This window comes from Artibeus jamaicensis, unplaced genomic scaffold, assembly GCF_021234435.1.
Source record: "Artibeus jamaicensis isolate MK-2021 breed Jamaican fruit bat unplaced genomic scaffold, CSHL_Jam_final contig_559, whole genome shotgun sequence".
Classification (NCBI taxonomy): Eukaryota; Metazoa; Chordata; class Mammalia; order Chiroptera; family Phyllostomidae; genus Artibeus; species Artibeus jamaicensis.
Window position 1 is genome coordinate 1415979 of NW_026521887.1, and position 16970 is coordinate 1432948.

The window sequence follows — 16970 nt, forward strand, 5'->3', positions numbered from 1 at the left end:
AGCTGAGGTCTGAATATAGTCTTTGGACTTGAAATTTACAAGTGATTTGAATACACTGAATTCTAGATTGAAAAATTACTGGGAATATTTTATTACCTTTTTGTATAGTAGGCATGTCACTGTCTGCAATCAGTTGCAAGCAGTCTTGAGTGACTGAAAAGCAAAAATGTATCATTTTAGTTACTCAAATAGAAATAGTAATGGAACTAAGATTATTCAGAGAACACAAAGCTACAAATTCATTCTCCAGTAACACTGAATATATTATACTTTCTACATAGCTTATATATTGTTCTTAACATTACTTTACAAAATTTGCCCACATGCATTTACTATAACTTTTACCTGAAATAAAATTTGTACTTGAAATTCATGTTTCAGAAAATCTATATGCTGCAGAAATATAGTAAGTATATCATCCTTATACTTTTAACCTAACTCACATTAAAATGTTGACATACAGAAAGCAAGTTTTGTCATTATTATTTGTTTTTCAAGCCTACCAAATATATGCGTTTTTTGAATTATCAGGGTATTCTAAAATAATATTTTGTTTAAAAAATCTAACAACAAATAAAAACTCACTAGTATTAAAAATACTACTATTATTACTAAATATAAAACTAATTGTTAACATTTATTGAGCCAACATAAATCCAACCTCACAAAAATCCTAAAAATTATATACTGAAAACTAAGTCTTGAGAAAGTGTAATCAGCTTGCCCAGGTCCTGAGATGGAAACCACACCACATCTGTTTCACGTGGAGCCAAAGTCAGCCTTCCATTAAAACATTTGGACCAAAAAGAGTAGAGATTGAAAACCTTTTTAAAATAAAATGGAAGATTTTCCCTGAGGTTGCTTAATCAGTAAAGTTTCTGGGGATCATCAATTCATATCATATATTAAATGTGCAGTAAAATATTCCAGAGAACATTCATGGGAATAAATAACTATTCAGTTAAATAAAGACAAATGCCATCAGTCAGAAGCAAGACAAGTAGACTGTAGGAGAAGAAAGCGAAACAATAAATATCTTTGAAAAATATAAAACATAAACCTGAGCATTCCTACTTTAAATTAATGAACTATTATTGATTGCTTAGATTTGTTATTTTTTAGCAAGTATTGTATTTGGAAGTGCAGTGATACCTTAAACATGCTTCTCAGTGTATAGATTTTAATACCTGAACATAGTTCAGAATTTCTGCTTTAGTTGATTAATTAAAATATTTCTAATATTTAAATCATGAAATAACAGATCTAATAATTACATAATATTTGGAGGTCATGCAAATGCATTGGCCTAAGAAGAATTCTCTTAAAGGGGCACCCTAGCTGGTGTAGCTCAGTGGATTGAACACGGGCCTGAGAACCAGAGCATAGAGGTTCGATTCCCAGTCAGGGCACATTCCTGGGTTGCAGGCCAGTTCCCAGCAGGGGACGCATGAGAGGCAACCATACATTGATATTTCTCTCCTTCTCTCTTTCCCTTCCTCTCTAAAGATAAATAAATAAAATATTTTTAAAAAAGTAGGCAAAATTGTTGTGAACAAGGAGGCTGTGAAGAAAGAAATAACAAAGCATCCAAAGCACCTATAGTCTGAAGGACACAATATACAGAGGAGCCAGATTAAACCTATTTTAAATGTGTTTTTATTTTTCTAACAAAAACTTCTTAGAAATCACTACTCACAAGGTACCATAACTGCTTCTTGGAGGGACTCAAGGATCAATCAGAACACCTAAAGCTTTAACCTTTCCTCCACACAGAAAAAGAAGAGGATGTTGACAAAAGTCAAAGTCAAATTTCCACATTTCCATCTTTCTTTTGTCATTATGTGTACAAGGATATTATAAAGATTAAATGAGATAATGCATATGAAACACTTAGTACTATATCCGGTACATAATAATTGCAAAATCACTCTTGGCTATTATCAGTAATAGTAGCGCTAGCAATACTGTTCCTAACAGCATCGCACCAAACTGGGAACATAGTGGATACTATGAGAGCATGAAGGTCGAGTGAAGCTGATTAAAAAGACCAAAGAAATACTACTATACATTACTTCCTATTTCAATTAACCCTAACTCTGCTTCCCAAAAACTCCTATAGGAGAAAGAGTTTTATGTAATGAGTGATACCTCAACACTACCAAACTGCTGATACATATCTGAATTTTAATCTCCGTGGCCTAACTAAAACTTGGGTACAACCTACACATCGAAAAACAGTGATCTATTTCATCATGTAGTAACAAAAATCTACTTTTTAGATTTTTAGAAATCTACTTTTTAGAAAAGTCTACTTATTGAGAGAAAAGTTTATTTCTAGCAATACTCTTCCAAAAAGAAAATCGGCTCTTAAAATGACAGCTCAATAACAATGTTTGAAAAATGAGAACAAGATTTCCTCATTAATTGTTGCTTAGGTCCGACTAATCCTATCAGTGTTACTTATCTGTTCACACTTAAACACTTCCCAGGAAATTTAATATCTACTATCACTATCTCTCCATTTCAGCCTTTTAGAACTGTTTCCAATTCAACATAGATCTGATCTTAACTACAGATTATTACTCACAATAAGTGGGGAAAGAAGAGTATAGTATTTTCTGATATCTCCCAAGAACATAGATATCCAATTACAACAGTTCTGAGAATGCAGAGTCACTGTAAAACACAATATTAAGAGCAATTGTAATACTGATTGTGTTTGGTTTTCATAAGTCTTTCATATGTCATTCCTTCTACTACAACTGAAGAAAATTACACAAGAGTTTAAGAATAGTTTGTTTTTTTAACTAAGCAAGGCAATAGCATACATTAAACCCTTTTGTATGACTGGGAAACATTTCTAAATGTGCATATTTACTATATACATATCGTAATATGAGAAACATGGGTAATTACTCTTGTTCAGTACATTTTGACAGCATAAGAAAATTTACTTATAACATTAAACCTTGAGTAAAATATTTCTAAAAACGAATTATACTGATGACAAAAAGAGGTTACAAAAGAGAATCCCTAATATAAGAACTTTCAAAATAAATAATTTGCTACTACTCAACATTTGATAAAATAAAATCTAACCAATTTCACAATTAAAATAGCACTTAAATATTTTCTATACAAAAAAAACATTTTGAGCTGGAAGGCTATGTTCTTAAGTGTATTGTTCAAATACCATTTAATCAGGAAGAGGGGCTTGAAAGTATATGGGATTGCTAATATCTGTTATATTGCTCTCTGTATTGGAACTAAACTCTTTCAAACTGTAACCTTGTTTACTATACATTATTTCAATAAGCTAATATATAAAACTACCAAAAATGCAGTTATTGCAGATTACCTTCAGCTCCCATTAAAAACATCACACAACTGCTCAATTCCTATGTCCTACACCTAATTTTTCATAGTTCTCACTTACCTAGATGAAAAAGTTTAATTAGAAAAAAATTTTAAAGATATATTGACCTAATGCTGAATATAGATTTATAAAAAAATGAAGAAAGAATTTCCATGGGATAAATATTTCTACTGGAATGAAAATATAAGAATTTAGGTGTGGAAGCAACCTAGGTGCCCATCAGTAAACGAATGGATCAAAAAACTGTGGTACATATACACAATGGAATTCTATGCAGCAGAGAGAAAGAAGGAGCTACTACCCTTTGCAACAACATGGATGGAACTGGAAAGCATTATGCTCAGTGAAATAGGCCAGGCATTGAAGGACAAATACCATATGATCTCACCTTTGACAGGAAGCTAAAGAATAAAACAAACAAGCAAACAGAATAAAAACAAAGACACTGAAATAGAGAACAAGTGGGCAGCGACCAGAGGGGAGAGGGAAGGGAACTTAAGGGGAAAAAGGGGGAGGGATTTTGAGGAACAAGTATGAAAGACACAGAGATGAGGACTGGGGGGGGGGGAAATGGGAGAGAGGGGGGAGACCGGGCGGGGGGGGGGGGGGGGGGGATGGGAGAAATAGACAAAAAAATGTACTTGAAAAGTAACTAAATAAAATTTAATATTTAAAAAAAAGAATTTAGGTGTGGGATACTGGATTATAAAGTTTTATTTGATCAATGATAAGCAGTTTGCTTGGGTGGCAACTTATGAAACCAAATGAGTTGAGAGAGTTTAAAAAGAATATTTAGACAGCTAGATTGAGAAGTAAACAGAGAAAAAACATCAGGAGTTCTTAATCTTGAGAAGGGCCAGCCTGACAAATGTTGATTATACATGTGTCTATGTGTAGAATGAGTTGCCATAAAGGGCAACAACAGTAAGCCAAGTTTCAGCTGTTGACTTGTAATAAATATAACATGAGTATAATTTGGTCCAAAATACAATTGTACGAATGAAGCATCCAAGATAAACTATGAAAATATTATGTCTGTGACTAATGACTGTGTTTGAAGGAGAGTTAAAAACTAATAATAAAAACAAGTTTTCAATTTGGGGGAATTCAGAAAGATGGTAGTACTATAATGGCCTTGGGGAGTAGGAAAGAGGTGGTTTTTTTTAGGGCTGGAAAGCATTTGATAAAATAAAATGGAAATAACTATAGCTAATAGAAATAAAGAAAAATATTTGAATTAAAGATTTCTTGTGTGTGTATAGAGTTTTAGGCATTAATTGGGCATTGTTATGTATCTCTCATAATATGATTATGTTCTGTGCCTAAGGCAACGTAGGAGATGTAAAATGGTAGCCCTTTACAGAGCCTCATAAACACTAAGAACTAAAAAAGCAAAAACAAAAAAACTACTATTTTCATTTAATGTTGTTTCATTTTACAACTGATCAAATATTTTAATTTAAAATTACTAATTTTATAGTTGAGTCATCATCTCCACAGCATATGTTTTTCTTTTGCCATGAATCCTTTGCATTATTTTAGAATATTTCTTGATTAGTGATTTATACTCAGAGGTCACTGGCTCTCAGTAACTTTCCAGGGAAAAACAATATGCAAACATGCCTGAAAGTCAAGAAAGGTAAAACCAAAAATAGAAATACACCCGAGTGTCTTGAAAAAGGTAACAATAAATTGCACAAGTGGTTGTTACATCTTCAACTTCCTCTTGGATATTTCTATCTGGATGCCATAATGATACTTTAAGTTCAACATGCTCCAAATCTATTTCTTTATCTTCCTCACACACTCACTGCTTACTCTTTTTTTCTCCCTTAATGAATTATATAACTGTCCTCTGAGTTTTCCAAGCTACAAACTTTATATACATGCCTGATTCGGTGGGGAGAGCATATATGAATCAATATGATAAAAACAGAAATAAAGTTGCAATTGTATGAGAGAGAGAGAGCATCCCATTTGACCCAAATAAAAGGCTTCTCTGAATGGTCACACTTTAATGAAATCAGAAGGAAGAAGGAAACAGGAACATTCCAGACAAAACTAACAGTCATGAATATATGGAAAGGGACACAGCAAGTATGAGTGAAGGGAGAGAGGGAGAATGATAAAAATGGGAAGATGAGGAGCAGGGTACCCAATGTTCATATTTTTCATCCTTGTCATTCTTGACAATTACATTATTTCACCAAGTTGTGTTCCTTCTTTTTTCTACAAATCCTAGTCCATAATTGCTTCTCTCTACAATTATCTTTCTAAACCTCAATTTTATCTTGCTCTTCTAATGTATAAAATGTGTTCAGTGGCCCTTCTTGAACAGGAAAACAAAGTGTACTTTCACAGCCTCATGAACTCTACTCACCCACCCAGCTGTACTTAAACACACATTTTCAGAAAAGGAGGTCACCTTCATGCACCCGTGACTGTGTATCTGCCATTTCCTCTGCATAAAATATTCCTCACCTTTTCATCTGGTAGAAGCCCATTCATCCTCAGGGTTCAGATCAAATATCAGCTCTTTCCCTGATCCCACTACCTAAATATCTGATCCTACTACACTTTGTATGTACATTTATTGACATACATTTCACTATACATACTAATAGTTTAACTGTCTCTTTCGATAGACTGTGAGTCACCTGATATCAAGGATTATTGTTTACAAATTTGCAGTGTCTGGTTTGAGCAGACTAAAACAAAAATCTGTGGAACAAATTAGAAAAAAAAACCAGAGATCAAAACATCCAACCTTTCCAAATAGTTCTTTAAAAACCCATCCTTATATCCAACTTTATAATAAATATATTAAATAAACAAATTAATGCTTTAGGGGAAATAAGTTTAATAAATTTAAAGAAAACATTTCAATAATATCTGACTCTCTAACAATAAATCTTTGGGCCCATGATTATACTGAAAACATTTTCCATAACAGATAATCCTCAATAATAAAGTTTTCCATTTTTATCCATATAATGGTAGCATGCTATTATATTTTTTAAGTAAATGCCTGTGTACTAGTTTCCTAAAATTCTTACTCTTTATTTCTCTGACAAACTCTAGAGCAAGAGTTAGAAGAGAAAAAGGATGAATTGAGGCATGGCGTCACTAGTGTCAGAAGCTATCAAAGGCAGTTACTTTCAGTTTCCCCTATCTCAGTCTAGCCATTGGAGGAAGAGGAAGAGGAAGAGGAGGAAAGCCTCACGTTGTAAAAACATTTCAATCAATCAACACTTGTAAAAATCTTAAACATTTAAAAAAGTAAACATTTAAAAGGTGTTGGCATGTGTTATGCCTCTTCTACCACGAAAATAAGACATTTTCTTACACTTTTTCTGTCTTCCTGTTTTATTATTGTCTCCATACTCTAGGATACGATCTTCGCTCATCCAAATCTTCTAATTCTTCCAAATCCATCTTAACACTTTTCTACCATGGAATAGATAATCTTTCAGTGTATAATCATCATTACTAATATTCTATGATTCCAAACAAGATGTCCCTCTCATTGGTGATAATATTAATATTAATAAAAGTCTGGGTCTCAAAGGACTCAGTACTTTTTTTTAAAAATCTGACATCTTACCTGAACAGCAAACACATACAGTTGGCATAATTGAAAAAAAACACAGAATTTACAGTTAATAGATAATGAATTCACTTTTCAAACCAATTAGCTGTTTAATCATAAGACTGACATAATTTTGAAGTGTTTTCTTATCTATATATAATGAAAATAATATCTATTTCATAGTGTCATAAGAATCAACTGCAGTCATAATTTACATGTGTTTTGTAGAAGCTAAAGAGCTTAGTGTTTATTATCTTAAAATTTACATTAATTTTGCTTAATTTATCTAGCTTAATGTTTAGTTTGTTGAGAGAAGGAATTGACTCTATCTGGGCCTCAGTTCTACCATCTAAAATAAAGACAATTATGACAACTTAATAGTGTTATTGAGCGGGTAAATGATCAACAGGACATAATCCAGAGTTTACATATGGAACACACCCAATAACTTAGTTTCCCTCTTCTCTTTTCTATATATTCCAAAGTGCCTACCTCAGAGTTTCTCACAGTGGCTGTTTACTCTATTTTGTGAAAAATGTTTCTTCTCTAAATCTTCAGAAATGTGCATAACTTTTACAAGAAAATCCCATCATAACAAAGAACTTCCCTATCCAGTTCTTTTAGTAGGACTTGGCCTATAAAAACCATAATTAAACATTAAAATTAGTATGATCTGTTCCTACAGAATAGAGAACACATTCCTCAAAATTAGGGAATTTGTGTGTAAAATACCTACCCATGTCTGATTTTTTTCAAACTAAAAGTATAAAGAATTGTTGAGCTTTCAAGAAGATAGACTTACCCTGGCCACCTTATCTGTAATAGAAACCTATCCTCTTCCCTCTCCTTGCCCTAAACCCTACTCTAAAATTTTCACTTACTCAATACATTTGCCATTTTTTAGTATTATGATTCACTCATTAATTATGTTTATTGATTATTTTCTGTGTCTTTCTACTTTGTTGTAATGTAATCACTAGCAGGCAGAGACATTTATCTGTTCTGTTTCCCAATCAACTCCTAAAAACTACAGTAATTCTTGGAATGTAGGAGGCTTGTAGAACATGTGGAAGAGATGCACTATCACTCTTGGCCGCACTGATTGACTTGTTTCCTGGCTCTTCCATTTCCCAAAACTTTAAACTTGACAAGAACATGGTTTAAAGATTTGGTTGTCAGGTCACTATTTTCATTTTAAATACTCTTTTAGAAATTGAACAGAAGCCTGTTCTTGCAACACTGAAAAAAGAGGCTCTCGTTGTTGAAGCAGGAGGTTAAAATAACAGTCAGGGAAGAATCTGGTCAAAGATCACCATGGCAGCAGCCAGCTGTTTATGTTCTAGGAAGGAACACACCCTTACTGGTAAGAGGCTTCAGTTAGCCTAAATCTGATACAAACTATATGGTTGAGTTGTACATTTTATGCTTTTGGTAAAGTTACAGCTGGGCCAGGAATGCCAATGAAACAAAGACTGGGCTTTTTAGACAACTCAGATATCCTATTTTTCCTTGCAAAGGAGATAGATTAGATTATGAAGTTCAAGAAAGAAGATGCAATAACAATATTGATATTTTTTCTTTTTACAGTTAAAAATGTTTACCCCAGAGAATTAGTTAAGTTACAATATAAGGTGTTAACTTATGTGTACTATATTCAAAACTTTGATTTTAAAATGTTAAATACAATGTGGTGTCCTGGATGGTCTCTGGGACATAAAAAGGACATTAGTAGAAAAACTGGTGAAATTCAGATAACAGTCTGGAGTTTCATTATTAGTTAAGTCCCAATGTTGGTTTCTTACTTGTGACAAAGGGACTGTGGTGATATAAGATGTTAAAATTAGAGGAAACTGGATGAGAGATACGTGATCACTTCCTACACTATCTTCGCAATTTTTCTATCATTATAAAATAAGCCCAAACTAAAAAATTATTTAAAAATGAAGAAAAATAAAGTAGTTTGGTCAAAATCTTACAGTAAATATGTAGAAGGTGAAATATGGGCATTCTTGTTTCTATATTTCTTGGAATTATTCATGTTTTCACAGCTATTTATTATTATAGTTGAGACAAGTATAATAAACATTATAAAATAATTTTTGTCATTCTATAATTTAAAACACATGATTTCCAATAACCCTTAAATACCCTAATGAATAATAAGGGAGAAAATACAAATTCTATCTGATTTTATTTCCAAACTAGTAAAATAATGGTTTCAGTAGGGGCCCATGTGAAAGAATTAATTTTCTTGTTGAACTCTAAAGATGCTTATCTTTAGGTTTTAAAAATGAATACATTTCTATTAATATAAGTTCATAATCAATAAATATAATTAATGAGTAAAGTCAAGTAAGAGTTCAAAATATGGTTCATCATGATCTCACTTGTGAAGAGATTGTAATGGGTAATAGTTTCAAAGCCATATCACTTGAGTTATTTATTTTTAATTAGGAATATCTGCAAATACATTTTATGGGCTTAAAAGTGAAGTTTTGGTCAATATGAGCCATTCGGCAATTCTTTGATCCTGATTTCCCCACATTTCTGTTTGTTAAACCATAATCAGAAATTATCTAATGACACTTAATGACATTCATTGAAATTCAACATAATTAAAGATAAACAAAATAGAGCCAATTTTAAAATTAAGCTGCAGGTTATAAAATTAAGTAAAAGCAGAATTTAGCCTTGGGAGGACTGGAAGTAGCAGCAAGTAGGTGTGTGGGCTGATGGTGGTCCCTTGATCTACTGCTGTCATTAAGAATATCCACCAAGCTTTAGCCTTAAGATATGTGCTCTTTCTATATGTAAAGAGCACATGTAAATAACTATATGTAAATAATACTTCAATTAAAATAAAAAATGAAATAAAAAATCCATGAAATTTTAGTTGTACATAGATGTATACAGAAAATAGATATAGAAAATTAATAAATAAGAACATAAATGAACACTTTGAAAGTAAAAGGAACAGCCAAGCGTTTTGGAGTCTTCATGAAAATAAATCAGAACTAGAATGAAACATTAAAAAAAAAGGAAAAAGAGGTTGCTGCGTGTGGGAGCTTCTCTGTGATTCCTCAGTTCAAAGTGTGTCTACCTGGTGCACCAAGAGGATCTGAGACAAGGCGTTCCCAAACTACCCCTGGCCTTGTGACCAGGCTCATTCTTTGGTTAATTAATTGCTTTAAATATCAAGTTTAAAAAATTTTAAGTCGGTCTCTAAGTGAAACATGGGAAAATCCCCTCAACAAAATGATTCCAAGTAATTCCCAAATCATTCTACTTTGCTTCATATTGAGCCCAAAATCCATCAACAAGTATTAATATACTACCTACTGTGTGAAAGCGTCGTGATAAATACACAAAAGAAGAAGGAGCCAGGCCACATAAGGCTCTACTTGTACACACAGGACGTATACAAATAAACAGACAACAGCTTTCCTAGAGAATATGTAGTAAGTACCAAATATTGACGTAGTACTAGGCTTACTGTGTGCTGGGGAGGTCAGGCTTTCTAGACTAATACACTGAAATACATTTATAAATTTTATATATAATCAAAACTGACGTGACTGTTGAAATGTGTGCTAGATTTATAAAAAATAAGTATAGGTAACATTCTATTTGTCATTTGGCAATATTTAGCTATGAACATTTTTTACATAGTTATAATGACACTATCATTGAAGAGTACATGTGGACAGCAGATAAAAATTTAAAATATTATAGTTCTGTTAAGTATAAATCCATAAATATGTTATAAATCCATAAGTATGATGCTGTGGCTTAAAAATAAGTATGAGATCAAAGGCTCTATTGTTTATTAAAAATTCTGTACATTTTAAAACATGCTATTTGAAGATGCTGAGACTCTAAAGCAACAACAAAACTTTTAAATTTAACTTTGAAAGAACAGTGAAATTTATATAGGAAAAACCATGTTTTGTTGGAAAATTAAATTCAATATTTAATAGAGATATTAAACATTTTTGAATATATCAAGTGATATAAAAATTCATTTTTCTTCAGTTTTAATTTCCAAAAAGTATTAATAGTCCCAAAATGTATATAGAAAATTAATAAATAAGAACATTAACGAACACTTTGAAAGTAAAAGGAACAGCCAAAGGTTTTTGAGTCTTCCTGAAAATAAATCAGAACAACTAAGTGGAACAACAAAAAAGAAGAAAGCTGCATAGCTTCAAACTGCATAGAATTTTCTCGGTTCCAGAATAAAGACCCTAACAAATAACAACAAAATCGTAGAGCTTCAGACAATATTCTTGGGTATATACATTAATTTGAGAGCAGTACTAAACAAAATAAATTTTCCCTGCACAAAAGAATAGTGTTTATAATAACATCCCAGCCATTTCATTGACAAGGAATAGCATGTATTACCTGTCAGTAAGGCTCTCATCTTCAAATCTTCCATCTCAGATCTATGGATGTTACGACTATGTACTACATACAGTATACATACATGATATATACTATATACTATATGCACTGTATGTAAATTATATAGGGTGGCTGAAAGCAGGTTTACAGCTGTGAATACACAAAACACAGACTTCATTCCTGTATTATTATTTACTACTGTGGTATTTTCCATACAAACAACTGTAAACCTACTTTGCCCATCCCTGTATACTATATTAAGGGTTTATAAAAACTAGAGGCAAAACATGATGACAACACTGATTATTTATGGACTGTGGAAAGTAGGTAAATTATGATTCACTCAGAATTTTCTGTTAATATCGAAGCTTCTAAAAATTACAAATTATTTGGGAAAATATTTTTATCAGTATACAATTTCAGTGCCATAAAAACACAAATATGTAAACACATGAACATGGGAGGAATTTTAAAAGATTAATAAAATATATTTGGGGAAAGTAAAACTCAAGGAGTTATTGGATTATTACTCTATTCCTTTCTTCTTAAATCTGCTGTAATGAGCCTCCACACTATGCAATGGCAAAGGTAAGGTTTATTTTTAAACAAACATGTGGAGGCAGGGGAATGCCAGCAAAGAAGGATGATGGTGACTAAGGCATCCTGATCTTACTAGATATTGAAGCTCACTACATTACAAAACTACTTAAAATATTTTATTTAGTACAGATTAATATATCAGTGAAAAATAGTCTCCAAATACATTCAACTGTATATGAGGAACTTAATACAGTAAGCTTTCCATTGCAAATAACTTAAAAAGTACCATCCAATAAATTTGGTTGGGATATTTAGCAGCAGTTTGGAAAAAATAGAAGAAAGGGGAAGTAAAAGCTAGTATAACATAATCTATCAAAGTAAATGCCAGAGGAATTATGAGTTAAATACCAAGCAAAAACACTAAATTATAAAAAAAATCAAAATAGCAGATGATAGACTAGACTATTTAAGAGTTTACGAACAAATATATTTTCAGCTTTGATGTATGAGAGAAAATCAAACAGAAAAGCTTATTACATTAAAATATACCAATGCACATTTTCTGTACACATTTTTTAAAGCAGTAAAATATTATAAAAATATTAACATAAAAATTTGATATACACTTAATGTGTCTACTATGGAATATATTAAAATTATAAAAATAGGAGAGACAAATGAGACAAGTTATAAATAAAAATTAGCAGGAGATACAATTAGAAGTTATTAAAATATGTGGAATGAAGTTAATTCTTATTTGTAAGCAAGCAACAAGTTCAATTTCAGTTACTATTTTACAAGTACTAAACTAGTCTAAATACATTTGAAAAAATAAGATGCTATAAGAATGTGTAGAACTTGTACACTACATTTTAACTGCATTTATAACTGATTTTAAAGCAATAGGTAAAAGGTAGCAGGGATGATAAAGATGTACCTCCTTCTAGCCCAGACATTCCATCTACTAAATTTATACCGAACGTATAAGTTCTCCTAAACATTAGAGATCTGCACTAAAAATTCTGGCATATTCCACTACAACAAAAAGAAGAAAAGAAAAGAAAAGAAAAATGTTTATGTTAAACAACTGTATTATGAGTAAGCTAATGTAGATGTGTTAGAATTACTCAGCCTCAGAAAAAATGCTCAATATATAAGTGAACACAAAATATACCCTAGTATAACTGCTATATTTTTCAATTATGTAGAAAATATAAATGATAAAATGCAAAATATAAAAATAACTGATGTGTTAAAGTATTGTATAAATACAAGTGTTTCATAGTTTTAAAATATTTAAACCCAATTGTTTTTAATAATTCGCACACAATATAACCAGATAGAAATATAAAAATATTTTTATGAATAAAGCATTTAGTGAAAAATAAGTTTACAGTCAGCGCATCTAATGTGTGTGTGTCTGACAGAAGAACACCTAGTCTGCATGTCACTCACGCATTTCTTCAGAAGTGTAAATATGTATAAATGATAACACACATTGTATTTATCTCATACTCACAGTGAAGATTAAAGGAAAGAGTAGGTGTGACAATACTTATCCACGTACATCCCTGCCTGGCACATTCTAGGTGCTTAAAAAATATTCTTCAATATAAAGGGGGAATGATGTCAAGGATCTGTTAAATTGTGATACTAGTAAATGCAATGCAAATCTTCTTCATCTTTGAAATGAAGGAACAACAATTGTGTATTTTAGGAGGCCCCAAAAGATGTGAGGTTTCAGGAGTCTATAACATTCTGTGGCATGATGGAACATGAAGAAAGGCAGAGACCACTGAAGAACTGTTACAAAAATATTATAAATATGTGGCCCTCCTGAGAAAGCATACACTAAGAAAAAGCTTTAAAATTAGTGTGTAGAATAAACTTTTTTAAAGGAAGAAATCAAATAAAGCAGAAACACACACCTGCTTCATTTGATTTCACAGCATCCCATGCACCCTCAGGAAATGTTTGTCTTTAGCTGAACTTCTATGACCCAATTAGACAAAAACCAATGTTACATTAACATGTAGTACTTTTTTTCTAGAGTGATAGACAATGCTTCTGACATAGAAGTGAACTGTCTATTTGATGAGAAATACGTGCCACCTTTTCCTCCCCTATACTTAAAGTATAGCACACACAAATACTCCTATGCACAAATCTGCTCATTTGAGAACAAAACGTGCCGCACAATCTATTAAACCTGCCAGTGCTCAGGTCTGCTGTGAAACAAAATCTGGTTTAAATGGTAAATGTCACAGTTCCTAGGTTATATTCACCTCTCACTCTCCTAACTGATGCTCTCCTCCACACCTGTGAAGTCTGGGACCTCCGACTCTGAAAAGTTTCTGTGACCCAAACGTACCTGTTTCCTCCGGACCCTGAGTGGAACGCTTACTCCTGATGCTTTGACTGGAGTTGCTTTCTCCTGAAGCTGGGAGTGCAAAGATCCCCTGCGAGGAGAAAAACCTCAAGTTATGGCAAAAACATCTGAAGTAGGGGAGACAGCATTGCAGGGAGAACTGCACCTGGGGCTTCAGCTGCTGCAAACTTACTTTCAGTGCCGAGGTGGCAACTGGAGCCTCCCGCATAGCTGCGCTGGCTGCTGCTGCTCCCGCCTGGCGAGGGCCGGGACGCTGCTCAGCTTGGGGCTCCTGCACTTCCTCCCGGAGGCTCCTCAGCTCTGCTTCCAGGGCAGCCACCCTGCAGAAAGACACCACCGTGAGGCAGCAGGACACCAGGGCTAGCAGCAAGGTCAAGGCCAGCAGTGTTCCATCTTTGGAGAATCGGACAGAGGGGCTTTCCTTCTGGGGGAGGATGGAGACACACTCCTTCAGTTTCATTTCTTCTCTTCTCTTAAAACAACAAGAAAGGCGTGACTGCTTCCCTTCTCTGGAGTCATTCATTTCACTCCTTGAGCTATGAAGGTTCAGGTCTTTAAAATAAGTGACCACAAGGAGTAGGTCATTTCCTGTTATCTGTGTTTGTTGAAGTCCTACATTGACTACGTTGGCCAGCTTGGCTCTTACCCTCAGGAGAATTCTCCTGAATTTTCTTCTCCCTGCACTGCTGCATCTCTGCCCCTACTGTACAATAGGTCTTCCTGGCATTTGCCCTTCTAGTCGATTGCTCAATCAGTCTTCCTCATTTCACTTTCAGTTTTTGTAAGAATTTTAATAGCATCTCAAAACATTTATACACAAATGAATCCATTAAATCTACTGATATGACAGAACTTTGAGTTTGGATCAGCACACTTGAAAGAACGTCTAAGCCATGGAGGTTTTAAGAGCTCCCCCTTTGGCATTATGAAAGAACTGGGTCTGCTCATGGTCACAGGGCTTTGCAGGGAAGGAGAAAATCGACATTAAAGTTCCTGCGGGTGTAATAAAAATAATTAATGTGAAGGTCAAATAAGCTAAGTGCCCTAGCATTGAACTGTACTCAGCTGGAGAGTGATTTATTAACAGCCTTCAAGTAGAAAGGAAAATGAAGTGTCGTCAAAGGAGGCATGGAAGTCCACTGAGGAGTAGTCTCCTTACTATTATCTTAGCAATGTAATCAAAAGAATGTGACTAAATTTTACAAACCTATTTAGATTACATAGGAGGAGGGTTCTTTACGTGCAAGGGAATACATTTTAAATGGAAACTGAGTCATCTTATTTCCCTCTAGGATTCAGTGCTAGGGAGTCCACTACCCACAGGACAACTCCTTCTGAAGAGGTGTCCCACCTCTGCTGTTCTCACTCTGCAGCATTTCCAAGACTGCTGTTCCCTTCAGTCTGATGCTGTTCTGAGGAACATCAGCCTTGCTTCTAGCTCCAAATGCCTCAGTCCCACTATTAATTGCTCTTTCCCTGAAGCACCTGTATACTAGTTTACACTGGGTTGACTCTGTCCCATGTACATGTACACAAAATGACCTGACGCAAACCAGGGTCACTTTAGTTTCAAGTCTCTGTTGTTGGACTTGGTGCTGTTGCCAAGACACCACTCTCAAGTTGTCCTGATAGCCAGCTCCTGGACATTCTCTGGTTTCTGACGGCTTTGCTCCCTGCACCTATATATCCTGTAAGGAACTCACACTTCAGTGACTGAGTTAGTGAGCACTTTCCAAGGCCTGGTGAGGCACAACTCCCCTGGGTGCTAAGACTGTGAAGCATTAGGTCTATCTCAGCTCACATTTCTTCAAAAAGATAGTGATAAACACAATTTAAGTAAAGGCAAGTAAGGACTCCAGAGCCAGGGTATAACTCCTGACTTCACCCTTTACTTTGCTTAAGCAAAATAGGTAACCTTTCTGTTATTTAATTTCCTCATCTGTTAAATGGGATAATAACTGCCCCTGAGACTTGAGGCTTATAGGAATGCAGAACAAACTGCATTTAAGAGGATTCTATTATTCATTCATTTGTATTCATTACAATCATTCATTACATGAAAAATTTCATTCATTCAGGGGTATATAACTTTTGGCCACATTGGAAGAAGAAGAGTTGCCTTGGGCCACACATTAAATACATTGTGACATGTAATCACAACAAAATCTCATGTTTTAAGAAAATCAATGGCTTTGTCTTGGGCTGCATTCATAGCTATTTTGGGCCCACGGTCCATAGGTTGGACACCCCTGCATTACATGAGATATTTTTTCATTACAAAGTTCCACAATAAACATCTGTGTGGCTGTTCTGTTGTAACATTTGCCAGGAGTTTCCCAAGTAAACACCTCCTGAAGAGTAGACACATCTTTCCTTTACCAGGTGTCACCGAGTTACCCTCCCATGAGATCCCATTTCCTTACTGTCTCACTAAGTGTAATTTCACCACTTACTCATTTTCCCTAATGGGATTGTTATTCTTTTTCTTTGTGTCCACAAGTTTCACAACCTTTTTAAATGACTTTAAAAAACTTTTTAAAAATACTTTTAAAACTTTTTTTAAAATCTTAAAAATTATTTTAATCATTACCTTGGTCCTCCAAATTAGCTGTTCTCTAATCTTTCAAGTAGAGGTGTTCAATGAGTGAGTGCACAAACTCTTTTGCAACAGA

General features: G+C 33.8%; 1 protein-coding gene across 1 annotated transcript in view; it reads right to left on the reverse strand.

Annotated features, from left to right (window-relative positions):
• Positions 1-15164, reverse strand: part of TNFSF13B (TNF superfamily member 13b) — a 44489-nt gene extending 29325 nt beyond the window's left edge. Inside the window, exons 1-3 of the mRNA XM_037136674.2 lie at positions 14471-15164; positions 14281-14368; positions 97-153 (exon numbers count right to left, since the gene is read on the reverse strand). Coding sequence (XP_036992569.2) covers positions 97-153; positions 14281-14368; positions 14471-14821 — 496 coding nt within the window. The 5' untranslated portion in view covers positions 14822-15164. The remainder of the gene's footprint in view (positions 1-96; positions 154-14280; positions 14369-14470) is intronic.
• Positions 15165-16970: the final 1806 nt, after the last annotated feature.